General features: G+C 46.5%; 1 protein-coding gene across 5 annotated transcripts; it reads left to right on the top strand.

Annotated features, from left to right (window-relative positions):
- The first annotated feature begins 274 nt into the window (after positions 1-274).
- RCC1 (regulator of chromosome condensation 1) lies at positions 275-24,072 on the top strand. 5 transcript variants are annotated; one of them, XM_047869828.1, is made up of 12 exons: positions 275-354; positions 8,200-8,333; positions 17,156-17,234; positions 17,810-17,899; positions 18,790-18,977; positions 19,156-19,335; positions 20,164-20,260; positions 20,376-20,498; positions 20,990-21,145; positions 21,400-21,519; positions 21,840-21,992; positions 22,925-24,072. In XM_047869828.1, the coding sequence occupies exons 3-12, from the start codon at positions 17,162-17,164 to the stop codon at positions 23,098-23,100; spliced, it is 1,356 nt and encodes a 451-aa protein (XP_047725784.1). In that variant the 5' UTR covers positions 275-354; positions 8,200-8,333; positions 17,156-17,161; the 3' UTR covers positions 23,101-24,072. The 5 variants fall into 5 exon arrangements, with proteins under 5 accessions (XP_047725784.1, XP_047725785.1, XP_047725787.1 ...); XM_047869827.1 differs by lacking the exons at positions 275-354; positions 8,200-8,333 and adding exons at positions 9,423-9,496; positions 10,041-10,181; XM_047869829.1 differs by lacking the exons at positions 275-354; positions 8,200-8,333 and adding an exon at positions 9,417-9,496.
- The last annotated feature ends 1,251 nt before the right edge of the window (positions 24,073-25,323 follow it).

Here is a 25,323-nt window from a genome sequence, read left to right as displayed (position 1 = left end):
TGGGTAATGCTTAGGACACCTAAGGAATTAGGTGAGAGACCAACCTACACTTGGCCACTAGACAGGAGATCTGGGTTACTGATAGACCAAGCCTAATCTTCAGTTTCCCCACAGTGTAGTACAGGCAAGTTAACCTTAGCAAATACCTGATTGGACATAAACGGCAAAATCCCACCACTGTTAGCTAGTTAGCCTCTACTGCCATTGTTCCAAGTAGTGTACTTCAGCCTGAGAGAATTGTCATCCTGCTTATGATGTGAGGCTGAGTCACAATGGAAATCTTGTCAAGCACAGGCACTGACTGCCAGCGTTGGAAACTAGTCCAGGCCCTGAAGGATGGGAACCATCTAAAAGGTAGAGTCTAGTTCCTGGGTGGGACTAAATGAACATACAGTGGGGAGGGGGACTGTAACAGCCTCCTGCCCATTTAGAAGCCATCAAGGTGATTGAGGAGATTAGAGATGATTGAGTCCTAGCCCAAATTTTTGGAATGTCGAGGCAGACTGCTTCACTCCTTTGAGCCCCAGATGATAGAATTGGAGGTAGTTAAACCATGATTGTGGAGAATCTGGGAGAGCTTGCTGGGCTTACTAAATTTTTTAATGCTTATTTTTGAGAGTGCAGGAGAGGGGCAGAGGGAGATACGGAATGCAAAGCAGGCTCCAGGCTCTGAGCTGTCAGCACAGAGCCTTGACTCAGGCTCAAACAGATCATAACCTGAGCTGAAGTCGGACACTGAGCCACCCAGATGCCTCTTGATGGGTTTATTTTTAAGGAGTACCAACTTAAAAGGTCATCTTGAACAAGGGTTCTTGCAATGCTTACCTCTGCCAGGCACTGTTCTAAGCATTTTGGCATGTATTCATCACAATTCTGAGGTATTAGTCTAACAGGGTGATTGCTTAAGCCCACAAGTAGGAAGCAGCCTCTGCAACTACCCCCCTCTTGCACACTTGCTGGGAGGGAGCCTGCATAGCCAAAAGTCTCCTCTTTGGTATCATTGTCACATCTGCAGTCTGTGCAGGAGGTGCTCAGTAAAATGAAAAGCGTTCTTTTTCTCCTACAGCTAACCTGGGGATTTACAGTTTTTAGTACAAATTCTCAGCATAGGGCCGGGTAACCTGCTGGGCAGGAAATACGTGCATTTTTTTCTCTTTATGTCCAAAGTGTAGCTGAAGCAAAGCTGTTGGCAAGTTTTCTAGGCCCCACCCTTTCTGCCAAACTTCTTGTAACCTACCTGCCTGCGGGCTTTTTCTGCAAGTAGGCATTCCTAGCAAACTTGGGAGTCCCGAGACAGTCTGGGTTTGAATCCTAATACCACCAATTGCTGCTCACGCGACCTTGGGCAAACAATTTAACCTCTCTGCCTCAATTTTCTCATCCATAGATGATAAAAGTACCTACCTCTTGGGGTTTTAGTGAGATTTAAATGAGTTAATATTTGTAAAAAGCTTACAGTCTCATAAAAGTACAATGAGCTTGTTAAGTATTAGCAAACAACCTGGGATATCGTATCCAATAAATCTTGTTGAATGAATAAAGTCTACCATCACTATTCAACCAGGCTTACCTCAGAACCAACCCTATCTTTCCAGGAGAGATTAAGGGATTAGAAACTTGCTCGAGATCATCTAAGTAGTAAGGAACAGAATCAGGATTCGAACCTAACTCCCTAAACCATAATATAAGCTATTATGTTACTAGCTTTAAACAAGACAGTGTAGTGATGTCCATACGTAATTTAATACTCCACATACCTCTATAAAGAAGGTACTCTGTGCCCATTTTGCAGATGAGGACAACTGAAGTTGGAGGATATGTGGAATTTGCCCACGTTATACAGCCAGTAAGTGGCAGAGCATGCATCTGAGCAAGGCAACTGACTGCAGAACCTATTCTCAACCTATATTATATCATGCCTCAAAAAATACTATTTCCACCTGGTTTAAACCACTTTTTGGTATTAAGCTAATGTAACCACTACACCCTAAAACCTCAGTTTCAGTTGTAATTAATTATATACCATGTGCCTGGTTTTACTCAACACTGGAAAATAAAGTGGAAATGAGTAGTTTTTTGGGGAGTGAAAGTCCTTCCTCAACCGTGCCTCTCCCTCACCCCCATTTCTTCTATCTTTGTGTATGTCTTTCCCTCTAATGGATGGGACCCACATCTTAATGATAGTACCTGACATTTGAGTAGGATTTGCCATGCACTAGGCATTTTTTCATCCTTACAAGAGCCCTATGCAATGCAGGGAATCTTATTAGATCCATGTTATAGAAAAACAAGACGATCAAGATCAAGGTTATATCATTTGCCCAAGGCCACACGGAGTGAAACTTGAAGGTCTTTGTCTCTAGAACCTGAGCTCTTAAGTTTATTTTGAGAGAGGATGAGCACACATGAAGGAGGGGTGGGGGGGGCAAGAGAGCCCCAAGTAGGCTTCCAGCTCAGTGCTCAATTCTACAACTTCGAGATCACGACATGAGTGACTATCAAGTCTTATGCCCAACTGACTGAGCCACCCAGACACCCCTAGAACCTGAACTCTTAACCACTGTCTTCACTTCCCCTTCTCATAAGCATTAGCACCTTGAGCATTCCATCATGATAATTAGCATTCTGATGTGATTATTTTTCAAACTGATGTCCGTCTAACCCAACAGTTGGATCCTCAAGAACGGAACCATATTTGTAAGCTCAGTTCCTATACTATGCCTGGCAATAGCAAACACTAGTTGATAACTTTGTTGTTTTTCTATGTTCTGTTCCATTGACTTCTGCTTTTATCTTTATTGTTTTCTTTTGATTAGGTGTAGTTTGCTTTTCCTTGTTTCTTAAGGTAGAAGCTGATGTCACTCATTTGAGAGATTTCTTTTTTTTCATACAGGCATTTAGTGCTGTTAGTTTCCCCCAAATATTGCTTTAACAATATCCCACAACTTCTGGTGTGTTGCGTTTTCATTTTAATTTAGTTCAAAATACTTTCAAATTCCCTTTTGATTTCTTTGATCTATAGGCTATTTAAAAGTATATTCATTTTTAAATATTTGGGGGTTTTCCAAAGATCTTTCTGTTACTAGTTTCTACTTTAATGTCAGTGTCGTCTAAGAATATACTTTGTATGACTTGAATCCTTTTAAATTTACCAAGACTTGTTCTATGACCTAGACCATGGTCTATCTTGATAAATGTTTCATGTGCACTTGAATATGTATTTTACTTTGTTTGAAGAAAGCAAGGTGGAATGTGAAGAAAGGTGAAGCATTCGATAAATATCAATCGGTTCAAGTTGGTTACAAGAGTTGTTCAAGTCTCCTGTATCCTCACTGGTTTTCTACTTTTTCTATCAATTATTGAGAGTGAGTTATCAAAATCTTCACCTATATTTGTGGAGTTGTCTATTTCTTCCATAAGTTCTATCAGTTTTTGGTTCACATATTGAAGCTCTGTTATTAGTTGCATATATGTTCAGGATTATGTATTTTGAATAATTGACTCCTTTATCATTTATGAAATTACTTTATTTCAATAATATTCTTTGCTCTGAAATCTACTTTGTTATTAATTTAACTGCTCCGGCTTTCTTTTGACTAGTGTGACAGAGGATGTCTTTTCTATCCTTTTACCTTTAAACTATTTGTGTATTTATATTTTTAACATATTTCTTGGGGTGCCTGGGTAGCTGAGATGGTTAAGTGTCTGACTCTTGATTTCAGCTGGGTTAGGATCTCATGGTTCGTGAGTTCCAGCCCTGCACTGGGCTCTGTGCTGACAGTGTGGAGCCTGCTTGGAATTCTCTGTCTCTTGCCCTCTCTCTGCCCCTCCCCCACTGTCTCTCTCAAAACAAATAAACATTTAAAAAAACAAACTATTTCTTGTAGGCGGTGCATAATTGGGTCTTGCCTTTTTTAATTTATTAGGATAATCTCTGCCTTTTAATTGTAGTGCTTAGACCATATTTTTATATGATTAACGTTTAGGTTTGAGTCTTATCATCTTAAATATGTTTTCGACTTATCTATTCTTTGTTCCTTCTTAATCTACCTTTTTTTATTTTTTAAAAATTTTTTTTTAATGTTTATTTATTTTTGAGACAGAGAGAGACAGAGCATGAATGGGGGAGGGGCAGAGAGAGAGGGAGACACAGAATCGGAAGCAGGCTCCAGGCTCTGAGCCATCAGCCCAGAGCCTGACGTGGGGCTCGAACTCACGAACTGTGAGATCGTGACCTGAGCTGAAGTCGGACACTCAACCGACTGAGCCACCCAGGCGCCCCAATCTACCTTTTTTTAAAAAAAGAATCAACTAAGGATTCTTTTTTGTTTGTTTCTTTTGGGGGAGTGGGGCAGAGAGAAAGGGAAACTGCATTGTCAGCACAAAGCCTGATGCAGTGCTATAACCCACAAAGCATGGGCTCATGACCTGAGCAGAAGTCAGTCAACCAACTGAGCCCCCCAGGTGCCGCTCTTATTCTCCCTTTTAAAAAATGAGTAACTTTTTCTGATTCCATCTTACCTTCTTTGTTGGCTTACTGGCTATAACTTTGTTTTATTATTTTTGTGGTTGCTCTAGAGTTTACAGTATACATCTTCAGATTATCAGATTCTACATTCAATTGATATTGTATCAATTCATTCACTTATGATAGTATATCATATATCATATCATTTATTCACTTATGACAGTAAAAGAACTTTATGTTGTCACCCCACAGTCTTTGTTATTGTTGTCATGTATATCGCTTTTATATATGTTTTTATATGTGTTATAAAACCCACAATACATTTTTTTTTGTCTAAACAGGAAACTATCTTTTTTAAAGTTTTTTTTTTTAATGTTTATATTTATTTTTGAAGGAGAAAGAGACAGAGAGGGGACAGAAGAGTGAACGGGGGAAGGGCAGAGAGGGAGGGAGACACAGAATCCGAAGCAGGCTCCAGGCTCTGAGCTGTCAGCACAGAGCACGACCTGGGACTCGATCCCACGAGCTGAGAGATCATGACCTGAGCTGAAGTTGGATGCTGAGCCAGCTGAGCCACCCAGGTGCCCTCATCTTTTTTAAAGTTTGGGGGCGCCTAAATGGCTCAGTTAAATGTTTGACTTCAGCTCAGGTCACGATCTCATGGTTTGTGGGTTCAAGCCCCACATCAGGCTCTGTGCTGACAGCTCAGGGCCTGGAGCCTGCTTCCGATTCTGTGTCTCCCTCTCTCTCTGCCCTTCCCCCACTCATACTCTGTCTCTCTCTATCTCAGAAATAAATAAACATTAAAAAATTTTGAGACAGAGCATGAATGGGGGAGGGTCAGAGAGAGAGAGGGAGACACAGAATCGGAAGCAGGCTCCAGGCTCTGAGCCGTCAGCCCAGAGCCCGACGCGGGGTTCAAACTCACGGAGTATGAGATCGTGACCTGAGCTGAAGTCGGACGCTTAACCGACTGAGCCACCCAGGCGCCCCTAAAATTTTTTTTAAAAAATGAAGGTGAAATAAGGTATTTTCCAGTGCTCTTCATTCCTTTGTGTAGATGCAGATTCTCATCTGGTATCACTTTCCTTCTGCCCAAAGGTCTTTTTTTTTTTTTTTTAAGTTTATTTACTTATTTTGAGATGTTTAACCAACTAAACCACCCAGTCATCCCCAAAGTTCTTATTTTAACATTTCTTTTACAATAGTTCTACTGGTGATGAATTCTTTCAGCTTTCATATGTCTGAAAATACCTTATTTTCACCTTCATTTTTGAAAGATGTTTGCGCTGGATATACCTTATGAGATATAATTTTGCTGGAGTACTTTTTTAATTTTTATTAAAAAAAAACTTTATCTTTTTTTTTTTAAGTTTATTTATTTATTTTGAGAGAGATGGGGGAGAGAGAGAGCCGAAGGGAGCAGAGAGAGAGAGAATCCTAAGCAGGGCTCACCTGCGGGGGGGTGCTTAATGGGGGAAGGGGGGGTCTTGATGGAGGGGGGTGGGGGCCTCAAGGGAGTCTTGAACCCACAGATTGTGAGATCACGACCTAAACCCATACCAAGAGTTGGACGCTTAACAGACTGAGCCATCCAGGCTGGAGTGCTTTAGAGATGTTGCTCCATTGTCCCCTTGTTTGCATTGTATCTTTGTCTTTGTTCCTCTGCACATAACATGTTGCATTATATCCTTGCCTCATTTCTCTGTATATAACATGTCTTTTTTCTGACTGCTTTTACGATTTTCTATCATTGGTTTTAAGCAATTTGATTTTGATGTATCTTGTTTCTTGTGCTTGGAGTTACTTGAGCTTCTTGGATTTTGTGTTGGTTACAGTTCTCCAGAGAAACAGAACCAACTGGATGTATGTGTGTGTAAATGGATAGATAGAGATTTATTTTAAAGAACTGGCACACGTAGTTGTGGGGAGTGCCAAGTCTGAGATCTGTAGGGCACTTTGGCAGGCTAGAAATTCCAGCAAGAGTTGGTGTTGTAGTCTTGAGCCTACATGCAGTCTTGGCAGAATTCCTTCTCATAAGGCCTTCAACTGATTGGATGAAGCACATCCACATTATAGGAGGTAATCTGCTTTCCTTAAAGTCTACTGATTTAAAGGTTATCATCTCTTTAAAATACCATCACAACAACATCTAGACTGGCATTTAACTAAACAGCTGGGCACCATAGCCTAGCCAAGTTGACATATACAACTAACTATCATGGGGCGTTTGGGTGGCTGAGTCAGTTAAGCCTCCAACTCTTGATTTTGGCTCAGGTCATGATCTCACTTGGGATTCTCTTTCTCTGTCTCTCTCTGCCCCTCCCTTGTGTGCTCACTCTCTCAAAATAAATAAACATTAAAAAAAAATAACTATCACAGATCTGTAGGTTCATAGTTTATACATTTTTAAGCTGTCATTTCTTCATATATTTTCTGTCCCCAGATCCTCCTTGCTTTCCTGTATATTTGGCCACTTAAAGTTATTCCATACCTCACTAATGCTATTTTCAATTTTTTTAAATTCTTTTTTCTCTGTGTCTCATTTTGGATAATTTCTATTGCTGTGCCCTAACGTGTACTAATCGTTGTTTCCACAATATCTAATCTATTGTTAATCACATCCAGTGTATTTACAATCTTAGATATTGTCAAGAAATTCACTTTGGGTCTTTTTATATCTTCCATATCTCTACTTAACTTTTATGCATATGGAATACAGTTATAATAACTTTCAGTGTCCTTCACTTCTATCATTTGAGCCAGTTCTGGGCCAGCTTCAATTGATTGTTCTTATTATGGTTTGTGTGCAATAAGTGAAATAAATGATAGAATGTAAAAAATAATTAAAATTAATATTTCGGCTCAGAATAGGAAAAGATAAGTGGGGTCAAGGAAGTCCTCACAGAGATGGGGCCTGAACTGAGCCTTAAGTTATATCAAGAGCTCAGCAAGGCAGGAAGAAAGACACTTGGTAGGGGAAACAGCCCCAATAAAGGTGAGAAGGTAGAATGAACATGGGCACCTTCAGAGTACAGTGCAGAGGCTAAGGAGAGAGTGGGAAGTCAACAGCTTGGGGCAATTGCTGCCTGGTGCTCTGAGTATAGCACTGAAGAAATACCCGAGTCTTTAAAGATTTGTATGCAGGGCAAGTTCTCAGAGCCATGATTTAGGGTGACTAATGGGGATCTAGGTGGAACAAAATGGAGGGGAAGGGATGTGAGGCAGGAGCAGAGGCCAGGAGGGTGGTGCTTTAGACCAGAGGGGCAGCAACCGAAACATGAAGAGGAGAGAAGAGGGAAGAATCAGAAAATAAGGATTGAATCTTTACTTCTCAGAGAACCTTACTCTTGGCTGTAAGGATGAAGTGGGGGGGCGGGGGGAGAGGTCTAGATGCGTACATAACATGTTTTATTTTAGGTGTGGGGTCTTCTGGGAAGAGATAGCTGAAACTTAGGGTGGAGGTCAGAACCAGACCAAATGGACTGCCCTCTCAGTTAAAAGATGATGGCTCCAGGCTGAACAAGAGCTCTGGTCCCCTTTACCACTTGTGTGCTGACCCCAGAGAACATGCCTCACCTTTGAACCTCATTTTTCTCATTTTCCAACTACCGTGAGGTTTTGTAAGGAACAAATGAGCTCATGGACATGGGTGGATGTGTTTCTGTAATTAACAAAGTAAACAGTTTTACAAAATGGGTGATAATAATCATTTTTATAATTACATTAAGCCATGGGAATGAGTAAGATCTTGGAAGAAGAAAGCAGAGAGAGATCAAACATCCAGGGTTAAAACTTGGAGAAATCGCACAGTATATCATCTAAAAGAGGAGTCCATGATGGAGGCAGAGGTAAATTTGGAGAGGTAAGAGACCCTGAATATGGGGAGTCCTTTGGGATGGGCTCTGCATAGTAGGAGAAATTCAGTTGGTAAATACTCACCAAAAGTATCCATCTAGAGTTCAGGTATGATTGAATGACTTTCAGAGTCAGAATCAACACGAAATGGAGAAAATACCCTTCTGCAGAGGTCCCTGTCCTGACCTCAGAAACCCTCCAGACACAATCAAATGGCCTGAGAAGTCACCTTAGGGAACATCTGGAATCTTGAACTGTTTGTATCCACTGAAGAAGGAGTGTATTAAGAGAGCATAGTCAGCTTGGTGCCTATTTTCCATCTCCAGCTCCCAACCCCAATTCATGGCCCCACATTCTTTCTTCGCTGGTCTCCCTCACTTCTCTTGCTCCCCCCACTCTCCGTTTCTCCTTCTGCCAAGTCCATTCTCCATTTTGCTCTAAAACAAATTCTGCTCGTGTCACTCCCATGCTCAAATCCCTTCCCTAGTTCTTCACTGCCTCAGGATAGAAGCTGTACTCCTTGGATACACTAGGCCCTGCATCATGATCTGACCCTTGCTCTCTAGTGTTCTCTGCTCACTCCCATAGGCACCCTCTGCCCCAGTCACACCTTGGCAGTTTCCCACAACCACTCTACTCTCTCATCACTCCCTGTCTTCGCAAGGGATGCGTCCTAGATGCTCTGCCCTCTTAGCCTTACCTTGGAAAGCCTTTCTTAAGCCCCAGGCTGAGCCAGATGCCCCTGTGCATACCCACGTCATGGCCCTGTGTAGTTGTTGATGGTCTGATTTCTTCTCATCTTTCTCTGACGGAGTCCCTTTTGAAAGCAGTATCAGTATCTTCTCCGTGCAGTCTCTGCCCCACAAGATCTTCCCAAACTTGAAACCCCGGTTTCAAGTAGTTTCTGGTTGTCAGTCCACCGGTCCGGATTTGGAATCTCCAAAATACACACCCATTGTACCGGGGCCAGGGCGGAGAGAGCCTGGTCGGGAGCGCTCCAGTCCGAGCGCGCCACTTGCACTTCCCGGAGCGGCCGCCAGGGGCCGCCGGGCTCTTTGTTTTTCTTTCTGGCCCGGGGTCGGGGCCGGAGGCCTGCAGAGCGCATGCTCTGGGGCAGTTCGCGGCCGGGCAGGCGGGTGGAGGAGTTGCTTGTGGCGGACCTGCAGCGAGGTAGGTCGCACCCGTCACGGGCGGAGGGTCGGGGCGGAGGGTCCGGGCGGAAGGTTGCACCCCGGACGGCCACAGCCGGAGCCCTGGCAGGCCGGGGCCGTCGCCCGCGCGCTCGTGTCGGCGGCGCCGGCCCCACGTGAAGCCGGGCGGCAGGAAGGCGCGGGAGCAGGCGCGCGGGTCCCCGGCCCCGCGGGGCGCCCTGGAGCCGGCCCGGCCCCGCCTGGCTCGAGCGAGGGCCGCGCGGCCCCTCTGCCGCCGCGCCTCTCTCGTCCGCCCGCGGCGCCCGCGCGGGCGGGAGATTCAAACGGCCCGAGCGCGGCCGGCCGGGTGCGCGCGGCCGCCGTGACCCCGCAGGGCGCAGACCCGCGCGCCTCGCGGCCCGGGACCGGCAGCCCCGGCTGCGCTTCCGGAGAGGGGAAAGTGGTTTTGTCCAGCATTCGTCCCAAGGATGCGATTGGCAGAGCAGCGGGGCGCGGGGGGGACCCTGCCCGGAGAGTGTGTGCCTTAGGAGCTCGAGGTATAGGCTGGCGAGGGTCTTCTGCAGGGCAAGAAGTCAGCGTCACCAGGCACCCAGAGGAAGACTGTTGAGCCTTGGAGAGGTGTGCTGTGAACCCCGCATCAACTCAGCTGTCAACTGATTTTTACTGTCTACTTCGTGCCGCGCTGGCAGGGCTGAGGAACAATGGTGAGAAGGGCCCCGTGTGGCCCCTGGTCTCCTTGGGGAGACCCCTGTGGGGGCCTCGGTTAAGGTCCAGTGTGTCACCCACGTATGTCCGTGGACCCAGCGGCGCTGCTGCTGGCAAGTCATTCATTCATCAGATGGTAATTGAGGTGCTCCAACCAAGTGTAACTTGTGTGTCCTGGCAGAAGTCGAACGTATGGAGTGGTATGGAAACTCTTGAGGGGGTCACCCAACCCTGCCCAGGAAGGTCCGGATGGCTTTCCGGGTGAGATGACTCTTGGATGGGGTTTTCAAGGACAGTGGAGTTATTCAGCCCACAGAGGTGGAGGGGTTAGTGCCATCCAGCCAGGGGCATGGAGAGGCACGAAGGTAAAGGTGAGTGTTGGGGTCAGAAATACCATAGATGTTTAAGTGTGGGGTACAAAGAAAGGAGTAACAAGATAATACGGCAAGGACCGGGTATCGAGAGGTGTGGCATGCAAGACCAGGAAACACTGGGTGAGGGTGGAGGAGGCAGGGAGGGGGTCACCCAAGAAGGGCATCAGAATGGGTCTGGAAAGATGGAATTAGGAGTTCACCATGCTTTTGTCACAAAGACATCCCAAGAGCAGGAATACTGTTCAGCTTTGTAGCTTATTGGTTAGGTACCCTTGGGCCACCCCCCCCTACCCCCCACCCCCCCCCCCCCCCCAGTCTCCTTGGGCATTAGTTTCCTTATCTGTAAAATGAAGGTAAGAGGTGTATGGTGAGAATTACTTATATCCTGTATTTTTCATAAAGCAGTGATTCTAACATCCGGTGGAAGCTGAGGTCCCTTTTCCCCAGGATACCTCTGCATGCAAGGGGGCTCCTCTGGTGAACTCCTGGAGTGAAGTGTATCAGCTCTGCGGCTGGCACATAGCAGGAGCTCAGCAAATGTTTGTTGACAGATGAGACTCTCTCCTCCCTTTCTTCCTGGGGACCTTTCTTACAAAGAGATTCTTAAGCTTCTGAGTCTGGCAGGCAAGTGAGGAAGTAGGGGTGGTGGCAGGGACAGCTGCTGTGGTCAGAGAGGGCTCTATCTTTCTTTGCAGAAACCAGGCTGTGGAGGGGTCATAGAAGGTCACAGCAGGAACACCAGGCCCCTGGTAGACTGTCTAGTCTGGTATACCTTCGTTCACCACCTGAGGAAACTGAAGCCCAGGGAGAAAGAGGAAGAGGAGGAAGGGGGATGCTCTGGTGCTGATGGCAAGTGGTCAGGAGACCTGGGATCTCACCCCACCTGTGTGGCCTGGGGCACAACTTTTTTCTCTGTAAAACCAGGGTGATCACACTTACCTCAGAGGGCAGGTGTGAGCATTCCAGGCATCATAGATGCCTATTAGTGGAAGTTGACTCTATATCTGACCTTACTCTTTTGTGACTGTGTCTCACTCTTCTCCCCGACTGTAAGCTGCTAAGGATGGAAGCTGTGTTTGTTAGGGGGGGTTTAGGGTGGGGACAAAAGATTGCTACTTATTCCTAGTCGAGACACTTACTGTGTGATTAAGAAAACATACCCAGAGCAGTTAGAGAGGGTGTCCATACAAAGAACTGATTTGTGTAGTAGAGGATGTGAAGGACTCCACCTTGAAAAAAGTTTATTGCTTGTTTGTTTACTTATTTTTTTTAATTTTTTAACATTTATTTATTTTTGAGATAGAGCATGAATGGGGGAGGAGCAGAGAGAGAAGGAGACACAGAATCTGAAGCAGACTCAAGGCTCCAAGCTGTCAGCACAGACCCCGACGTGGGGCTCGAACTCACGAGCTGTAAGATCGTGACCTGAGCTGAAGTCGGACGCTCAACCGACTAAGCCACCCAGGCACCCCTGTTTACTTATTTCTTTAAGCTCTAGGCCCAATATGGGGCTTGAACTCGTGACCCCGAGATCAAGAATTGCATGCTCCTCACACTGAGCCAGCCAGGTGCCCCCAGGGCTCCACCTTTTAGAAGGTGCTCTTTCATCCCCTGCCCTGCTTCCGGGATTGCTCACGACAGCATTCTGCTATACCTAGAGACCTCCATCTGAGAGGCAGAAATTCTTAGGCTCAGAGAGAACCCAGGTCTGTCCTTCCCCGCATTTTTCAGTGGGTCCAGCACCCACCTGGCCCACCCCGTCAGACCCAAGCTGCTTCAGTGTCTCCTCTCTTACCTCACTGTCCTCTCCCTCTTAGGTAGCTTCAGCCCTCATTCATTGTGTTTGGCCAAGCTCATGGGGGGATCCTGGGGAGGCCTGCCTGGGCTGCCTCCAACCTTGCCTGGATCATGGTCTGCCTTTGGCTGATGTGTTTTTTTGTTTGTTTTTGTGGGTTTTTTTAATCAGTCATATATACCTGAGTTCTATTCCTGACTCTCTTTTACTGACTGTATGAATTTAGGCAAGTAAATTTATTTCTCTGAGCCTCAGGTGCAGCAACTGAATTAGAAGTGATAGTCCTTCCTCATCTTGTGAGGAGTAAAAGATTGTTGGCATACAGACGATAGGAGCGGCCAGTGCCCCAGAGTGGCTCACGTTTTAAGGAGTAGGTTGGTATGATGGACAGACATGTAAATTAGAGTAATTACAATCCAGATCCAAAAGTCTGTCCCGTTTCTCTGGGAGAGAATGATTCCTTTGGGATGAGGGGAGAGATCTGGAAGATTTACCAGTGGAGGTGACTTTGGGACTGAGTAGACATTCTTCTAGTAGGATAAGGGGTGGGAAGGTATAGAGATGCAAATGGACAGAGAGAACAATAAGCAGTCTAAGATTGTGTGGGAAGAGTAAGGAGATTGTGACAGAAAAGGGATAGGCCAAAAGTTATGTCAGTACCAGAGTCTGGAGCCTTCCGTACCAGGCTAGAAATTGTGGGCTTTATCTTCCAGGCAGAAGCAGCCAGTGGGGAGTCTGAGCAAAGAAGCACCTTGTTTCAGGTTTGAGGTTTAGAAAGATCATGAATGACTTCTGGAATGGGATGGGGTAGGTATCAGGAAGACCAGAGCCAAGTTGCTGTCTTTTCTTGGGGAGAAGGTATGAGAGATAGTTCCCAGGCAGGCTGAGAGACTGGGGAACATTGGGGAGGAAGTTGGCAAGGACACCAGCTTTGGAATCTGACCAACTTGGTTGAGACGTTCACTTCCTCTTCCAGTCTTGGGTGAGATACTTTACCTTTCTGAGCCTCAGCTTCCTCGTCTGTAAAATAGGATCAATGTTCATAGCTTGCAGTGAGATGCCCCACAATTTTAGCCAAAACACAGGTGTCTAAGGAGATGTTCACTGGGTTCCAACCCACAGTAACACATGTTTTTTGTTAGTGCCCCCATGATACCAACCACCTCATTTATTTTTCTGTCTGCACTTCAGGCCTTGCCTACAGGTCAGCCCAGCGTCAGCACCAGTATGCTGACATAATTCTCTTCCCTGTGCTTTCACTTCACTTCTTGTTGTGAGTACTCTTCCATCCTGTTACACGGTCTCCATCTGTGGCACGGCTGACCTCTACAAGTCATTTTGATGAACTGATGAGAGATTTGCCTTTAGCAGGATAGAGCCCTGGACACACTCAACTGGCTGCCGGCTTGGCCAGGGATCCAAGTTATCTACCTGAAACAAGGGATACCTGTTCTATCCCACACCCCTTCACCCACCCAGCTCTGCATACTTCACATCTCTCGTTGGCTCCCAACGACTTCAAGCTTCAGGAAAACACCTGGAGAAATGGTCTTCTCAGTCTCTTCTCTCCTGTTTGTCCCCCAGTGTTCTCTATCTCACTAATAGAAGTCTACCATCCTCCTAGTCATTTTCTTTTAAGATCTTATTTTTAAGTAATCTCTATACCCAGTGTGGAGCTCCAACTCATAAACCCCGGGATCAGGAGTCACACACTGCACTGACTGAGCCAGCCAGGCGCCCCATACCGGCCTCCTAGTCATTTAACCCAATGCCTAGGAGTCCTTGTGTTTGGCCAAGCTTATAGGGAGATTCTGGGGAGGCCTGCCTGGGATCCTCTGGATTTTTTGGGGGATGAAGAAGGTCATTCTGGATCTCTCCCTCTCCCTCACTCTGCACATCTAATCCACACATCGAATTTGTCTCCTAAGTTGATCAGTTTTGTCTCCTTTTTCTCTATTACCTCAGACAGACCAAATCAAGTCACCATCGTCTCTCCTTTGGATGCCTGCAATAGCCTCCTCTTCCAGTCCATTCCATTTTCTTTCCAGTAGCCAGAACAGCCATTTAAGAATGTAAATCTGATGAAGACTTTCTTAAAATTTTTCTGTGTTCCCTACAAGGTGTTGCATGATCCAGCCCCTGCTCTCCTCATGTCGTCTGACCAGTTGCTCTCCAGCTGAAGCTGCACTGGTCTCCCCACGCTCCCAAACATGCCATTTAGCACACCACTTTCGTCGTGGTCTTGCCCTACTGTCTTTCTCTCATATTTCAGGTCTTAGCTTAAATGTCATCCCCTCCGACCACTCTATTCCCCTACCCCAAGGCATTTTATTTTTTTAGTGTGGTAACACAAACATAAAATTTACCATTTTAACCATTTTTAAGCATATAGCTCAGTGTTAAGTACACTCACATTGTTGTGTCCCCCCAAGTGATCTCTTACTGTATCTCCTTATCCTTCACTCAGCATCATCTGTAATGTGTCTTCCATACTGCAGTGTAAGCTTCATGGGAACAGGGAGAGGGGTAGTCCCCTTTTCCTTGCTACACCTGACCCAAAACCAAACAGTGGTGATAGGCACTTAATGAATATTTGTGGAACAAGTGAATAAACGCTGCCATGTATTGAGTACTTACTGTGTGCTTAGCACTGAAAACAGATATTTCATTCAGTTTTGAGGGCAGCCCTGAGAAGTCATTGCATTCCCCTTGACAGATGAGGGTACAGCTCAGAGAGGTCAAGGCTGCTGGCTAACCATGGCCACAAAAGCTGGGGTGAACAAGCCACAGCCCTGGCAGGTGAATCCAATTCCCTCTAATCCCCGAGAATGTGCATTTTTAGCATGGTAAGAGGGGTCTCAAAGAGGTGGGTTGGAGAGGAGGAGTCCCACCCCAAGAGGGGGAATCACACCCCAAGGGAATAAAAGTTGGGTGACGCTCAGAACTGCCACCTCATCAGAGTCAGAACTGGGCCAGTCACAACCTGTAGAAGCAGCTCAGCCTGCCGAGGCTCAGCCTACACTGGCTTGGAGAATTCTAAACCTTTGGCTACTTCCTCATCTTCAGTCCTTTGTTCTGCCCCAGGATAGTTACCAGGAAAGTGCCTGGAAATTCAAGAGGCCACTGGCCTTGTGTTCATTACTCTGCAATAGGGAGCTGGAGGGGCTGAGGCTCTAGGACCTACTGGAAGAAAGACATTGGGGTGGGGGGGGAAGGGAGGTGCAGGGTGCTGGTTAGGGCCACAGCTGAGCCTGAGAAGGACTCTGGAGTTCTCATTCCATTTTTAGTGTTGGGTAGAGTCTCATCCCTTATATACAAAATGGAAGAGAGGTGGGTTAGATTAGCTTAGAGCTATTCTCAGGCATTACCTGGGACAGGCCCTGAATGTTGTAATACTGATACTAATTTATTACATTTACAATATTAGCTCATTTAATCCTATGTAACAAAGATGTAGGTACTATTATTATCCCTGTTTTACTGAGGAAGAAACTGATTCATGAAGAGATTAAGTAATTTTGCCTAAGGTCAAGCAGCTAGAAAGTAGCTGAGCCCAGATTCTGGCCCTGAGATTCTTAATTGGCACAAGCTATATTATTTCTACATCAGGATAGCTCTAAAGTGCCCTGGCCCCTGCCAGAGGGTTTACAATTCTGGTTTCAGGAGCTCCAGGCTTAGACAATTTGACTTCTTTTCACAAGCTTAAAGACCAGGGCTCAATGAAGATTTATTTCCGGGGCTGGGTGTGTGGAGGAAGGAGGCTTTGGACACCATTTAGGCTGGATTGGAATTGAGAGAGCTGGGGAAAATGTCTCTGTTCTCAGCAGCCTTGAGGAAGACAGGGAGAACATTGCAGGACAGCAGCAGCTAAAGGCAGGAGGGGTTTGGGGCTGAGGCTCGTAGCTGCCCTGGATGGAACCTTAGCTGCCCTGGATGGAACCTTTCTCGTAACTTATAAGTGGTTTCCTTTCCCCTTTCTCTAATACCTGGTGAGCATGTACACAGTGTTTATTTATTATTGGACTGTTTAGGAAGGCCACGTTCCTTGCAGGAATGGGACTTTTGGATCAAAGGGCACAAATGGTCTGGTTTGGTTTTATTTAATGAGAATCGTGCTTTTTTGTGGATGGGAGGGTCTGATAACAGTAGTGCTTCGCCAGAGTTACTAGTGGTATCTCAAGGTTGAGGGAGAGCTATGAGAGATACTTTGTTTGATGTTCTTAAAGGTTTTAATTTTTTGTAATAAAAAAATAAAAAAAATACATGTAATGTTGTTAGATATCTTAGATAATATAGGAAGGTACAAAAAGAAAAAAATTATGTGTCTATAATCCCATTTTCCAGAGGTTACCATTGTTAATAATGAACGTACTTCTTTCCACACAGTTTTCTACACATATTTTTACACATGTATACATTTTTTAATGGGATGATGAAGTGTTTTTTCAGTCTACTTATATTATTTGGCAATGGTGAGCATCTTCCGATTCAATAAATAAATCTCTGAAAGCATCACTTTTAATGGCTTCATACCATTCTATTATAAATATACCACGTACTTTCCAGCTCCTACTATTGAGTACATGTGTTGCTCCATTTTCCTTTTTAATGTTATGACAAATACAGTAGAGAATATTTATGGAACTTAATCTTGGGATGTATCCATTATTCTGTTACCATTCTTCTCAGATAAATTCTGAGAAGTGGAATGGCTGGAATCCCTCTTACCTTTTTTAGGGTTACCTAGTGAGAGCAGGTAAATGATTGCCATGAATGAAATGGAGTATTTGCCTGGGTTTTTCAGGAAAGGATGCCACCCAAGCGTATAGCTAAGAGAAGGTCACCTCCAGAGGATGCTCTCCCCAAAAGCAAGAAGGTGAAGGGTAAGTTGGCTTTGGCCTCTATCTCTGAATGGGTGGCCTCTTGGAGCCCCCATATTCTGGGACTGGGCTCCTTCCTCCCTGACCTCTGGAGCTGAGGGACCTGGAAGCCCAAGAACTCCACCCAGCTGGAGTCTCTTGTAGCTTACTGAATCCCACCCTCTGAGACTCCTAAAGCAGCAGAGACTTGTCTACAAGCACTCAGGTAGTACTGGGAGGTGGGGGGGGGGGGGGTGTGAGACCCTAGCACTTTGCTCCCGGCAGTAATGCACCAGGGCTAGGACCATTGACTTCCAGAAGTAGGTTCAAGTCCAGGCTCTGCCACTTTGCAGTCGTGTAGCTTTGGTTGAGTCACTTAACATCGCTGAGCTTGAATTAGCTGATTCATACAACAGCTCAGCACCAATCTCGCTGGGCTGTTAAGAGGAAAATGAGATAATGTCCTGGTAGCATTTGAGGAAGGTAGTTGTGGTTTCCTTTCCTGGGACCCTGGAGAGAGACAGTGAGGAGAGCAATCCAACCCCAATCCGGGAGGGGATAGTGTGGACCCACACTTAGACAGTGTCTGTCTTTTGCAGACCCTCGTAACCAGGCAGTGAGGTCCGCTGCCTCCCGTCGTGTTCCAGGTGCCCACGGGCCGAGCCCTCCTGACCAGAAAACCCGACCAGGTGGCTCCCTGCCCAGGGCACCCTCTGCGCAGCCATATCGGCCCTGGCAGCTGTGGCCACACCCCCAGAGGGAGGGTCTGGACGCCATAGGTTGTCCGGGGCCGTGGGCGGTCGTCATTGGGCAGCAGATGGCCCATTGCTGCCCGCTGGTTGGCTTGTACCTTTTTGCAAATGTCTGTCTTATGTCTTACTCCCGCCCCTTCCTCTTCTGCTGCCTGTTTGTTCCCAGATAGGCGCGGAAGGGTTGGGTGTGAATATGTGTGGGAGTTAGTCGCAGCCAGAACATGGAGGCTAGGAACGATGCTCTGACCCATGTAGTTTCCCTTGGTTTCAGTGCAGACTTTACTATTCATTAGATTTGTGACACTGGGAAGGTATTTAACCTCTCTGAGTCTCTGTTTCCTTTCCTATAAAAAAGGATCCTAATATGGAAGGTCTGTAGCATAATTTAGGGGACTACAAAGCAATTTCACATTAGTAGAGTAAGCAATCAGGAAAGGGTAGACATTATGTGAATCCTCGTTGGCACAGTGACTCCTAACTGAGAACTTGGAGCTATTTGGGAAGACTATCTGTATCCTCATTCTTCTCTTCCCCACCAAGATTCATTTCACAATATTGAGTGTCTTGTTAACATTTCCTCCCTCATATTAATAATGTGCTCAGTTTTTAATTTTCACAAAAACCCTGTGACATAGTTATTTTTGCTATTCACATATCAGAAATGAGGAAATTTAGGCTTATTAGAAAAGTCATATTACTGGTCTGTGGCAGCGCAGGGACTTGAACCCAGGTTTTTGTGATCCCAGAGCCCATGCAGTGGAGAAAGAATGACTCCTCCTTTCTGCTGTCATCTTGCACACTCAAGGGCTGTCTTCTTCACCCCTCAGTCTCACATAGGTCCCACAGCACAGAACCAGGCATGGTGCTGACACTGGGCCAGGGCGATGTGGGCCAGCTGGGGCTGGGCGAGAATGTGATGGAAAGGAAGAAGCCAGCCCTGGTGCCCATTCCGGAGGACATTGTGCAGGCTGAGGCTGGGGGCATGCATACCGTGTGTCTAAGCAAAAGCGGCCAGGTAGGTTGGGGTGGGTGGCACAGGGTTGGACAGGGCCTGGGCTTGGGGGTTTGGAGAAGGAACCTTGAGCCACAAAAGTTACTCTGTGGCAATGGTGCTGGCTAGCTGAGCAGGGAGTGGCCTAAACGAGAATGGACTGAGGCCAGACCTTGCACTAATGAAGGCTTCTTGGCCACAGGTCTACTCCTTCGGCTGCAATGATGAGGGTGCCCTGGGAAGGGACACATCAGTAGAGGGCTCAGAGATGGTTCCCGGGAAAGTGGAACTACAAGAGAAAGTGGTACAGGTGTCGGCAGGAGACAGTCACACAGCAGCCCTCACTGAGGATGGCCGAGTTTTCCTCTGGGGCTCCTTCAGGGTAAGACTGGGTCTGGAGAACTGCATGGGGGTTGGCTGGCTGAATTAACTGGTGAGGCCCCAGTGATAATCCATCTCTACCTCCCTCTTGTATGTAATGGTGGGGAAATCAAGGCCCAGAGGCAGAGCTTGGGCCCAGACCCATGTCTTTTCATCCAGGCCTGTCCACATTTACCTTGAATCTACATTATGAAATGTGTATCTTGGGAAAGGGTGGATCAAGGATGCCTTTAAGCTGAGGCTACTCCAGGAAGCTTACTCTCCTCACCCTTCTCCTTCAACCTCTCTCCTCCCCAGCCATCTCCTACATCTGTCAGGGGTTTTGGGGTGCATGGGAAAGATTGTCACATCTCAGAATTTTGAAGGCAAGGGAGTGCAGTTTACACAAAGTCAGCGTTAAAGTTGTTTTGGTACTTTGGTGTTTATTTTGAAGTGTTAAAAATAAAGGAATCTGATAAGGTATTTCTTCATCAGGACTGTTTTTAAAAATTTTTATGGAGAATTTCAAACACATAAAAGTGATCAGAAAAATAACATTGAACACCCATCTACTCGCCTCTATAGTCATCAATTTGTGGCCAAACTTGTTTCCTCTCTACTCCCATCCACCCCACCACCCCAATCCTTTGTTATTTTAATGCAAATCCCAAGCCACATACTATTTCATTCATTAAGTATTTCATTATTTGTCCCGGCTCCTGCCCTCCTCTTCATCCCCATCTGGCACCAGTGTCCTTCACCAGACAGCTCTGTGGTTGCCTGCAAGCCTGGACCTGACTGGTATGGGGCAGGCACGACTGGCTGGTAAGTGCTCTGCCCTACCTTCCAGGACAATAATGGTGTGATTGGACTCTTGGAGCCCATGAAGAAGAGCATGGTACCTGTGCAAGTGCAGCTGACAATGCCTGTAGTGAAGGTGGCCTCAGGTGAGTCTGGGGGTACTCGCTCTAGGCAGGAGTTGGAGAACCTTGTTCCGTGGCTGGCCTAGCCCTGGGCCCTACAGACAAACCCTGCATCCTCTGCCTTCCTCTCCCCCCTCAGGAAATGACCACTTGGTGATGCTGACAGCTGATGGTGACCTCTACACTTTGGGCTGCGGGGAGCAGGGCCAGCTGGGCCGTGTGCCTGAATTATTTGCCAACCGTGGTGGCCGGCAGGGCCTTGGTAGGTGGCTTAGGTCCCTCTGGCGGGGCAACTTGGCAAGCCACCCCCTGGTGAAGGTCAGAGGCAAGAGCGATTCCCTAACGGTCTTTAGGCTTGCATCAGATAGACCTTAACCTGGTAGTTAAGAACTCTGACTCTAGAGCCGTACTACCCTGGATTTGAATTGTGGTTCTGCTGCCTATTGGCTGTGGGACTCTGGACATAGTTTCCTCATCTCTAAACCTACTTCATTGGGTTGTGGTGAAGTTAAATGAGCTAACATAGAAGAATGTTTGGCACGTGGTAAGTTCCATGTAAATGTTAACCTCTTAAGGCTCTGGGAGACTGAGTGAGGCACTTGTACTCTCATGGCCTGAGTTTCCTCTTCTGCTTAATAGGGAGAAGAATGCCTGCTTAGTCTCCCTCCAAGGGCTATAGTAATGGGGAAAAAGCACAGGGCAGACAGAGAAGCTGTGTGTGTCTGCCACTGACCCTTGCCTCTCTGCCTACAGAACGACTCTTGGTCCCCAAGTGTGTGATGCTGAAATCCAGAGGAAGCCGGGGTCACGTGAGATTCCAGGATGCCTTCTGTGGTGCCTACTTCACTTTTGCCATCTCCTGCGAGGGTCATGTATATGGATTTGGCCTCTCCAACTATCATCAGCTTGGTGAGTCCCAAGCCTAGCATCTAGCATACCCCAGAGTGACTTGGGTTCCAATCCTGGCTTCACTCATTGATTGCTCGCTCTTGATGGGGTCAGCTAACCCCTCAGAGCCATATTTTTGTCACTGTAAAGTGAAAATATCCATATCTTCATGTTTGTTGCGGGGGGAGGCGACCTCACTGCGTGAGGAAATGAAGAAGGACAGCTCCTTGGACAGCTTCACCCTTGACAGCTCTATCCTGGCCTTTTCCTCCCAGGAACCCCAGGCACAGAATCTTGCTTTGTACCCCAAAACTTGACATCCTTCAAGAACTCTACCAAGTCCTGGGTGGGCTTCTCTGGTGGCCAGCATCATACAGTCTGCATGGATTCAGAAGGTGGGACCTCTGGGCTGAGGGTGGAGTGTTCCTTGGGCATAAGCCCAGTAAGATATGGAACCTGGGCCTGCTCCATGGGTTGGATCAGATGTGGGTCCATGAGGGCCACCCCCATCCCTCAGAGTCCTGGCACCCCTCCAGGTATGAATGAGTTCAGTGGGGTCCTATGGGGGCTCTATCAGGACTCCCCAGAACTGGAATATACTGCAGACATTTTTACCATCCTGGGAGTGGGGACCAGCTCCCACAGATACGGGAACTCAACTGGCCTACCTGGAACAAGCCCTCTGGTACTCTTTATCTCTCCCCTCCTCCCACAGGAAAAGCATACAGCCTGGGTCGCGCTGAGTATGGGCGGCTGGGCCTTGGGGAGGGTGCTGAGGAGAAGAGCATACCCACCCTCATCTCCAGGCTCCCTGCTGTTTCCTCAGTAGCTTGTGGGGCCTCCGTAGGGTATGCCGTGACCAAGGATGGTGAGTGGGGCTGCCCACATTCGGTGTGGTTGGGGCTTGGGGGTCATGATTCTTACCAAACTGTTCGTCAGCCTCTGATGTCCATCATTGAATAGAGCTGAGATACACAGAGCACTGTTTGTGATGACGTTGCTTTTCTCCTGATTGTCTGAAGTTCTGACTTTGATGGACATAAAATGAGTAAACAAATTATTTTAATACGGGTGATTTGTTTTGTAGCATAGAAAAATAGTGGAAGGGGATATGTCACTGAGGCCCAGATAGGCAGTAGGACTTGAATCCAGGTCTCCAGACTCCTAACTCAGGCTTCTCCTTACATTTTCCACCAAGGTGACCTCTTTATTTACAACCAGAGAGTTGTACTTAGAATTTTACTAGGAGAAAGAAGGCTTAGTCATTGGGGTCATAGCAGGCACAGCAGAGGAGAGTGTGAACCAGGTGGTCACCAAAGCCTGAGGGGGACAGCAATGGGCACCTTGAGAAGGCTGCAGCTGATAGAAGCGCTTGACCTGGGATTATCTGGGAAGAGTTCCTGAGGAAGTGGAGCTTGTACTACACCTTAAAGGTTCAGTCCTTTATGATAAGCCATGGAGGGCATCTGAAATGCAGGAGCATCTAGAGCAGTCCCACAGGTCCTTGGAATGGAGGGTGGTATAGGGGTTGGGGAGTGGCCAGTCATGTAGGACCTTGAATGCCATTCCTAGGAGCAGGGAGAAGTCTTTGGCAATGTGGTCTCTGGTTGACAAAGCTGTTTTTTAAATCCAAGATCTCCTTGGCTTCTCTCAGCTTCCCTGAACTACTAGAGGCTGGGACCTTGCTAGGCTGCTACAGGCCAAAGCCAAAATTCACCCTCATGTTCCAGGCTTCTCACACTACAGAAAGGTGGGGCTAGGAATCCTGGAGACAGCTGCCCCCATTTCTCTCCCTTGTAGGTCGTGTTTTTGCCTGGGGCATGGGCACCAACTACCAGCTGGGCACGGGGCAGGAAGAGGATGCCTGGAGCCCTGTGGAGATGACAGGCAAACAGCTGGAGAACCGTGTGGTCTTATCTGTGTCCAGTGGTGGCCAGCACACAGTCTTACTAGTCAAGGACAAGGAACAGAGCTGATGAAGCCTCTGCGGGCCTGGCTCCCGCCACCCACCCCCCCTCCTGGAACTGGGAAGCTATGACTATAGATTCCAGCAGGCCTCCCCCAGCCCTGAGTACTCTGTCATCTGCCTTTTTCCTATCAGCAGAACAGAATCCTTTCCCTCTTTTCTGTCCTCCTTTCCTGAGTCATCCTACAGTCTACAGGATGAAGGGGGAGGGGGGAAATGAAAAAGGGGAGGGGTTTTGGCAGCTGGAACATTGCTCGCCCCAGAGTTATGTGGTTAGACCTTTCCCCCTCGTCCCTACCTCCCATGGTCCTGGCTGACCCTGGTTTTGCCTGCCAAAAACCAAAAATTCCTCCCCTGGGGATTTGGTGCCCACATTCTGAGAGGTTGGGGGCTCATCAAGCCCTACTGTAGCCATGTGCCACCCTCTGTCCTTCACAATCCACAGGCAGACAAATGGTATGGTGGTCAGACCCAGCTGTCATGGACTTATGCCTGGGGGAAACTGGAGACTGGGCAGGGCTGCCCAGCCATGGGCAACTCCAAGCCAAATATTTGGCCCTCAACAGAGGTCCACGGGGAAGAAAAAAACAATGATCCTTCACTTGGTCAAGAAAAAAGCCAATCAGCCTTTCTCCCAGAAGCACAAAACATTCTGCCCTTCAGGCATTGCCTGAGAATTCTGGCCATCCAACATGCCTTACCTGCAGCCAAGGGCCTGAAATCTGGAAAGGAAGCTACATCTGCAGGGCAGGACATGGGGGGAGTGGGGAAGGAGGGTTTTATAAACAAATTTAAAGCAATACTGAGAGTGAAGGGAGGGAGGGGAAAGGGGGCAGAGGCTTGTGCCCAGAAAGGGAAGCAGCAGCTTGTACAGTGGCTGAGGAAACAGAAAACAGTTTTGATTTTTTTTTTTAATGTAAAGTATTTTGGAGGGGAGAGTGAACTCTTTTAACACTTTGAATAAATTTAGAGTTTTATAAAACAGGCCACTTGTTTTCTACATACTCCCTGCTTTTTTTAAGGGAGCACCTGTGTTGGGAAGAGCAGAATAAACCCACACCTAAGCACCTGGTCAAGGCTAGGACTTAAGTGACATCATGATGTCCTAGAATATGCCAGTCAGCTGTTGGTGTGGCTGTTTCATACAAATCAAAAAAGAAAAAAAGGTGATTGATTTTTGCTTAGGTATTTATGTTTCAGGAATCACTGGATTTTTAAAAAATTATGCTGCATAATGTAAGAGACGTGGAATGGATCTTTTAATATCCTAATCCCAAACCAAGATTTGAGTACAGTGCATACCTATAGATACTTATGCTAAAGCTTGCTGTTGTATCATTTTTAACAGCTGACGTCATTGATTAAACATGATTAACTGCACAATAACTCTTAAGACAACTTGTATGTATTAATGTAGATTTTCCCAGGTATTTAAGCAACCAAATCATACAGCTGACCTAATATGGTAGTCACTAGCTACATGTGGCTATTTACATTTAAATCAAAAGTTGTAAAAATTTAAAATTCCTAAAAAAAAAAAAAAAAAAAAAAAAAAATTTAAAATTCCTTGGTTGCACTAGCCACATTTCAAGTCCTCAGTAGTCCTATATGGCTAGTATTGGCCTATGCAAACAGAACATTTTTATAATGAACAATGCTGATATAGAAGGTCTGTTATATGTATAACAGGAAATTTTTATTATTGCCAGAAGGATTCTTTTTGGATGTTAGTAACTTGAAAAATGAATATGATGTAAAATAAAATGTATTCTGTGATTTTTTTTTCCCCCTTGAAGTTTTAGGGCTTTTTTTTTTTTTTTTTTTTTTTTTTAATGTTTAGAGAGAGCACAGGTGCACACCCGAATGGAGCTGGGGCAGAAAGAATCCCAAGCAGGCTCTGCATTATCAGCACAGAGCCTGAGGCAGGGCTCAATCCCACAAACCACGAGATGGTGACCTGAGCCCAAATCAAGAACCGGACACTTAACCAACTGAGCCACCCAGGCACCCCTGAAGTTTTGTTGGGTTTTTTTTAATACATTTTTTTAATGTTTACTTATTTTTGAGAGAGAGACAGAGTGCAAGTGGAGGAGGGGCAGAGAGAGAGGGGGACACAGAGTCTGAAGCAGGCTCCAGACTCTGAGCTGTCAGCACAAAGCCTGACATGCGGGGCTCAAACCCACAGACGGTGAGATCATAACCTGAGCTGAAGTTGGACACTTAACCAACTGAG

Source organism: Prionailurus viverrinus, chromosome C1 (genome assembly GCF_022837055.1).
Source record: "Prionailurus viverrinus isolate Anna chromosome C1, UM_Priviv_1.0, whole genome shotgun sequence".
Lineage (NCBI taxonomy): Eukaryota > Metazoa > Chordata > Mammalia > Carnivora > Felidae > Prionailurus > Prionailurus viverrinus.
The sequence above is the reverse complement of the archived record's forward strand: the minus strand, read 5'-3'. Positions and strand labels throughout refer to the sequence as shown.

Excerpts from the sequence above, each read along its gene's own strand:
- RCC1 (XM_047869827.1), top strand. Across the intron at positions 17,235-17,809 it reads CAAAAGCAAGAAGGTGAAGG|ACCCTCGTAACCAGGCAGTG; the intron begins GTAAGTTGGCTT and ends TGTCTTTTGCAG. Across the intron at positions 21,520-21,839 it reads AGTCTGCATGGATTCAGAAG|GAAAAGCATACAGCCTGGGT; the intron begins GTGGGACCTCTG and ends CTCCTCCCACAG.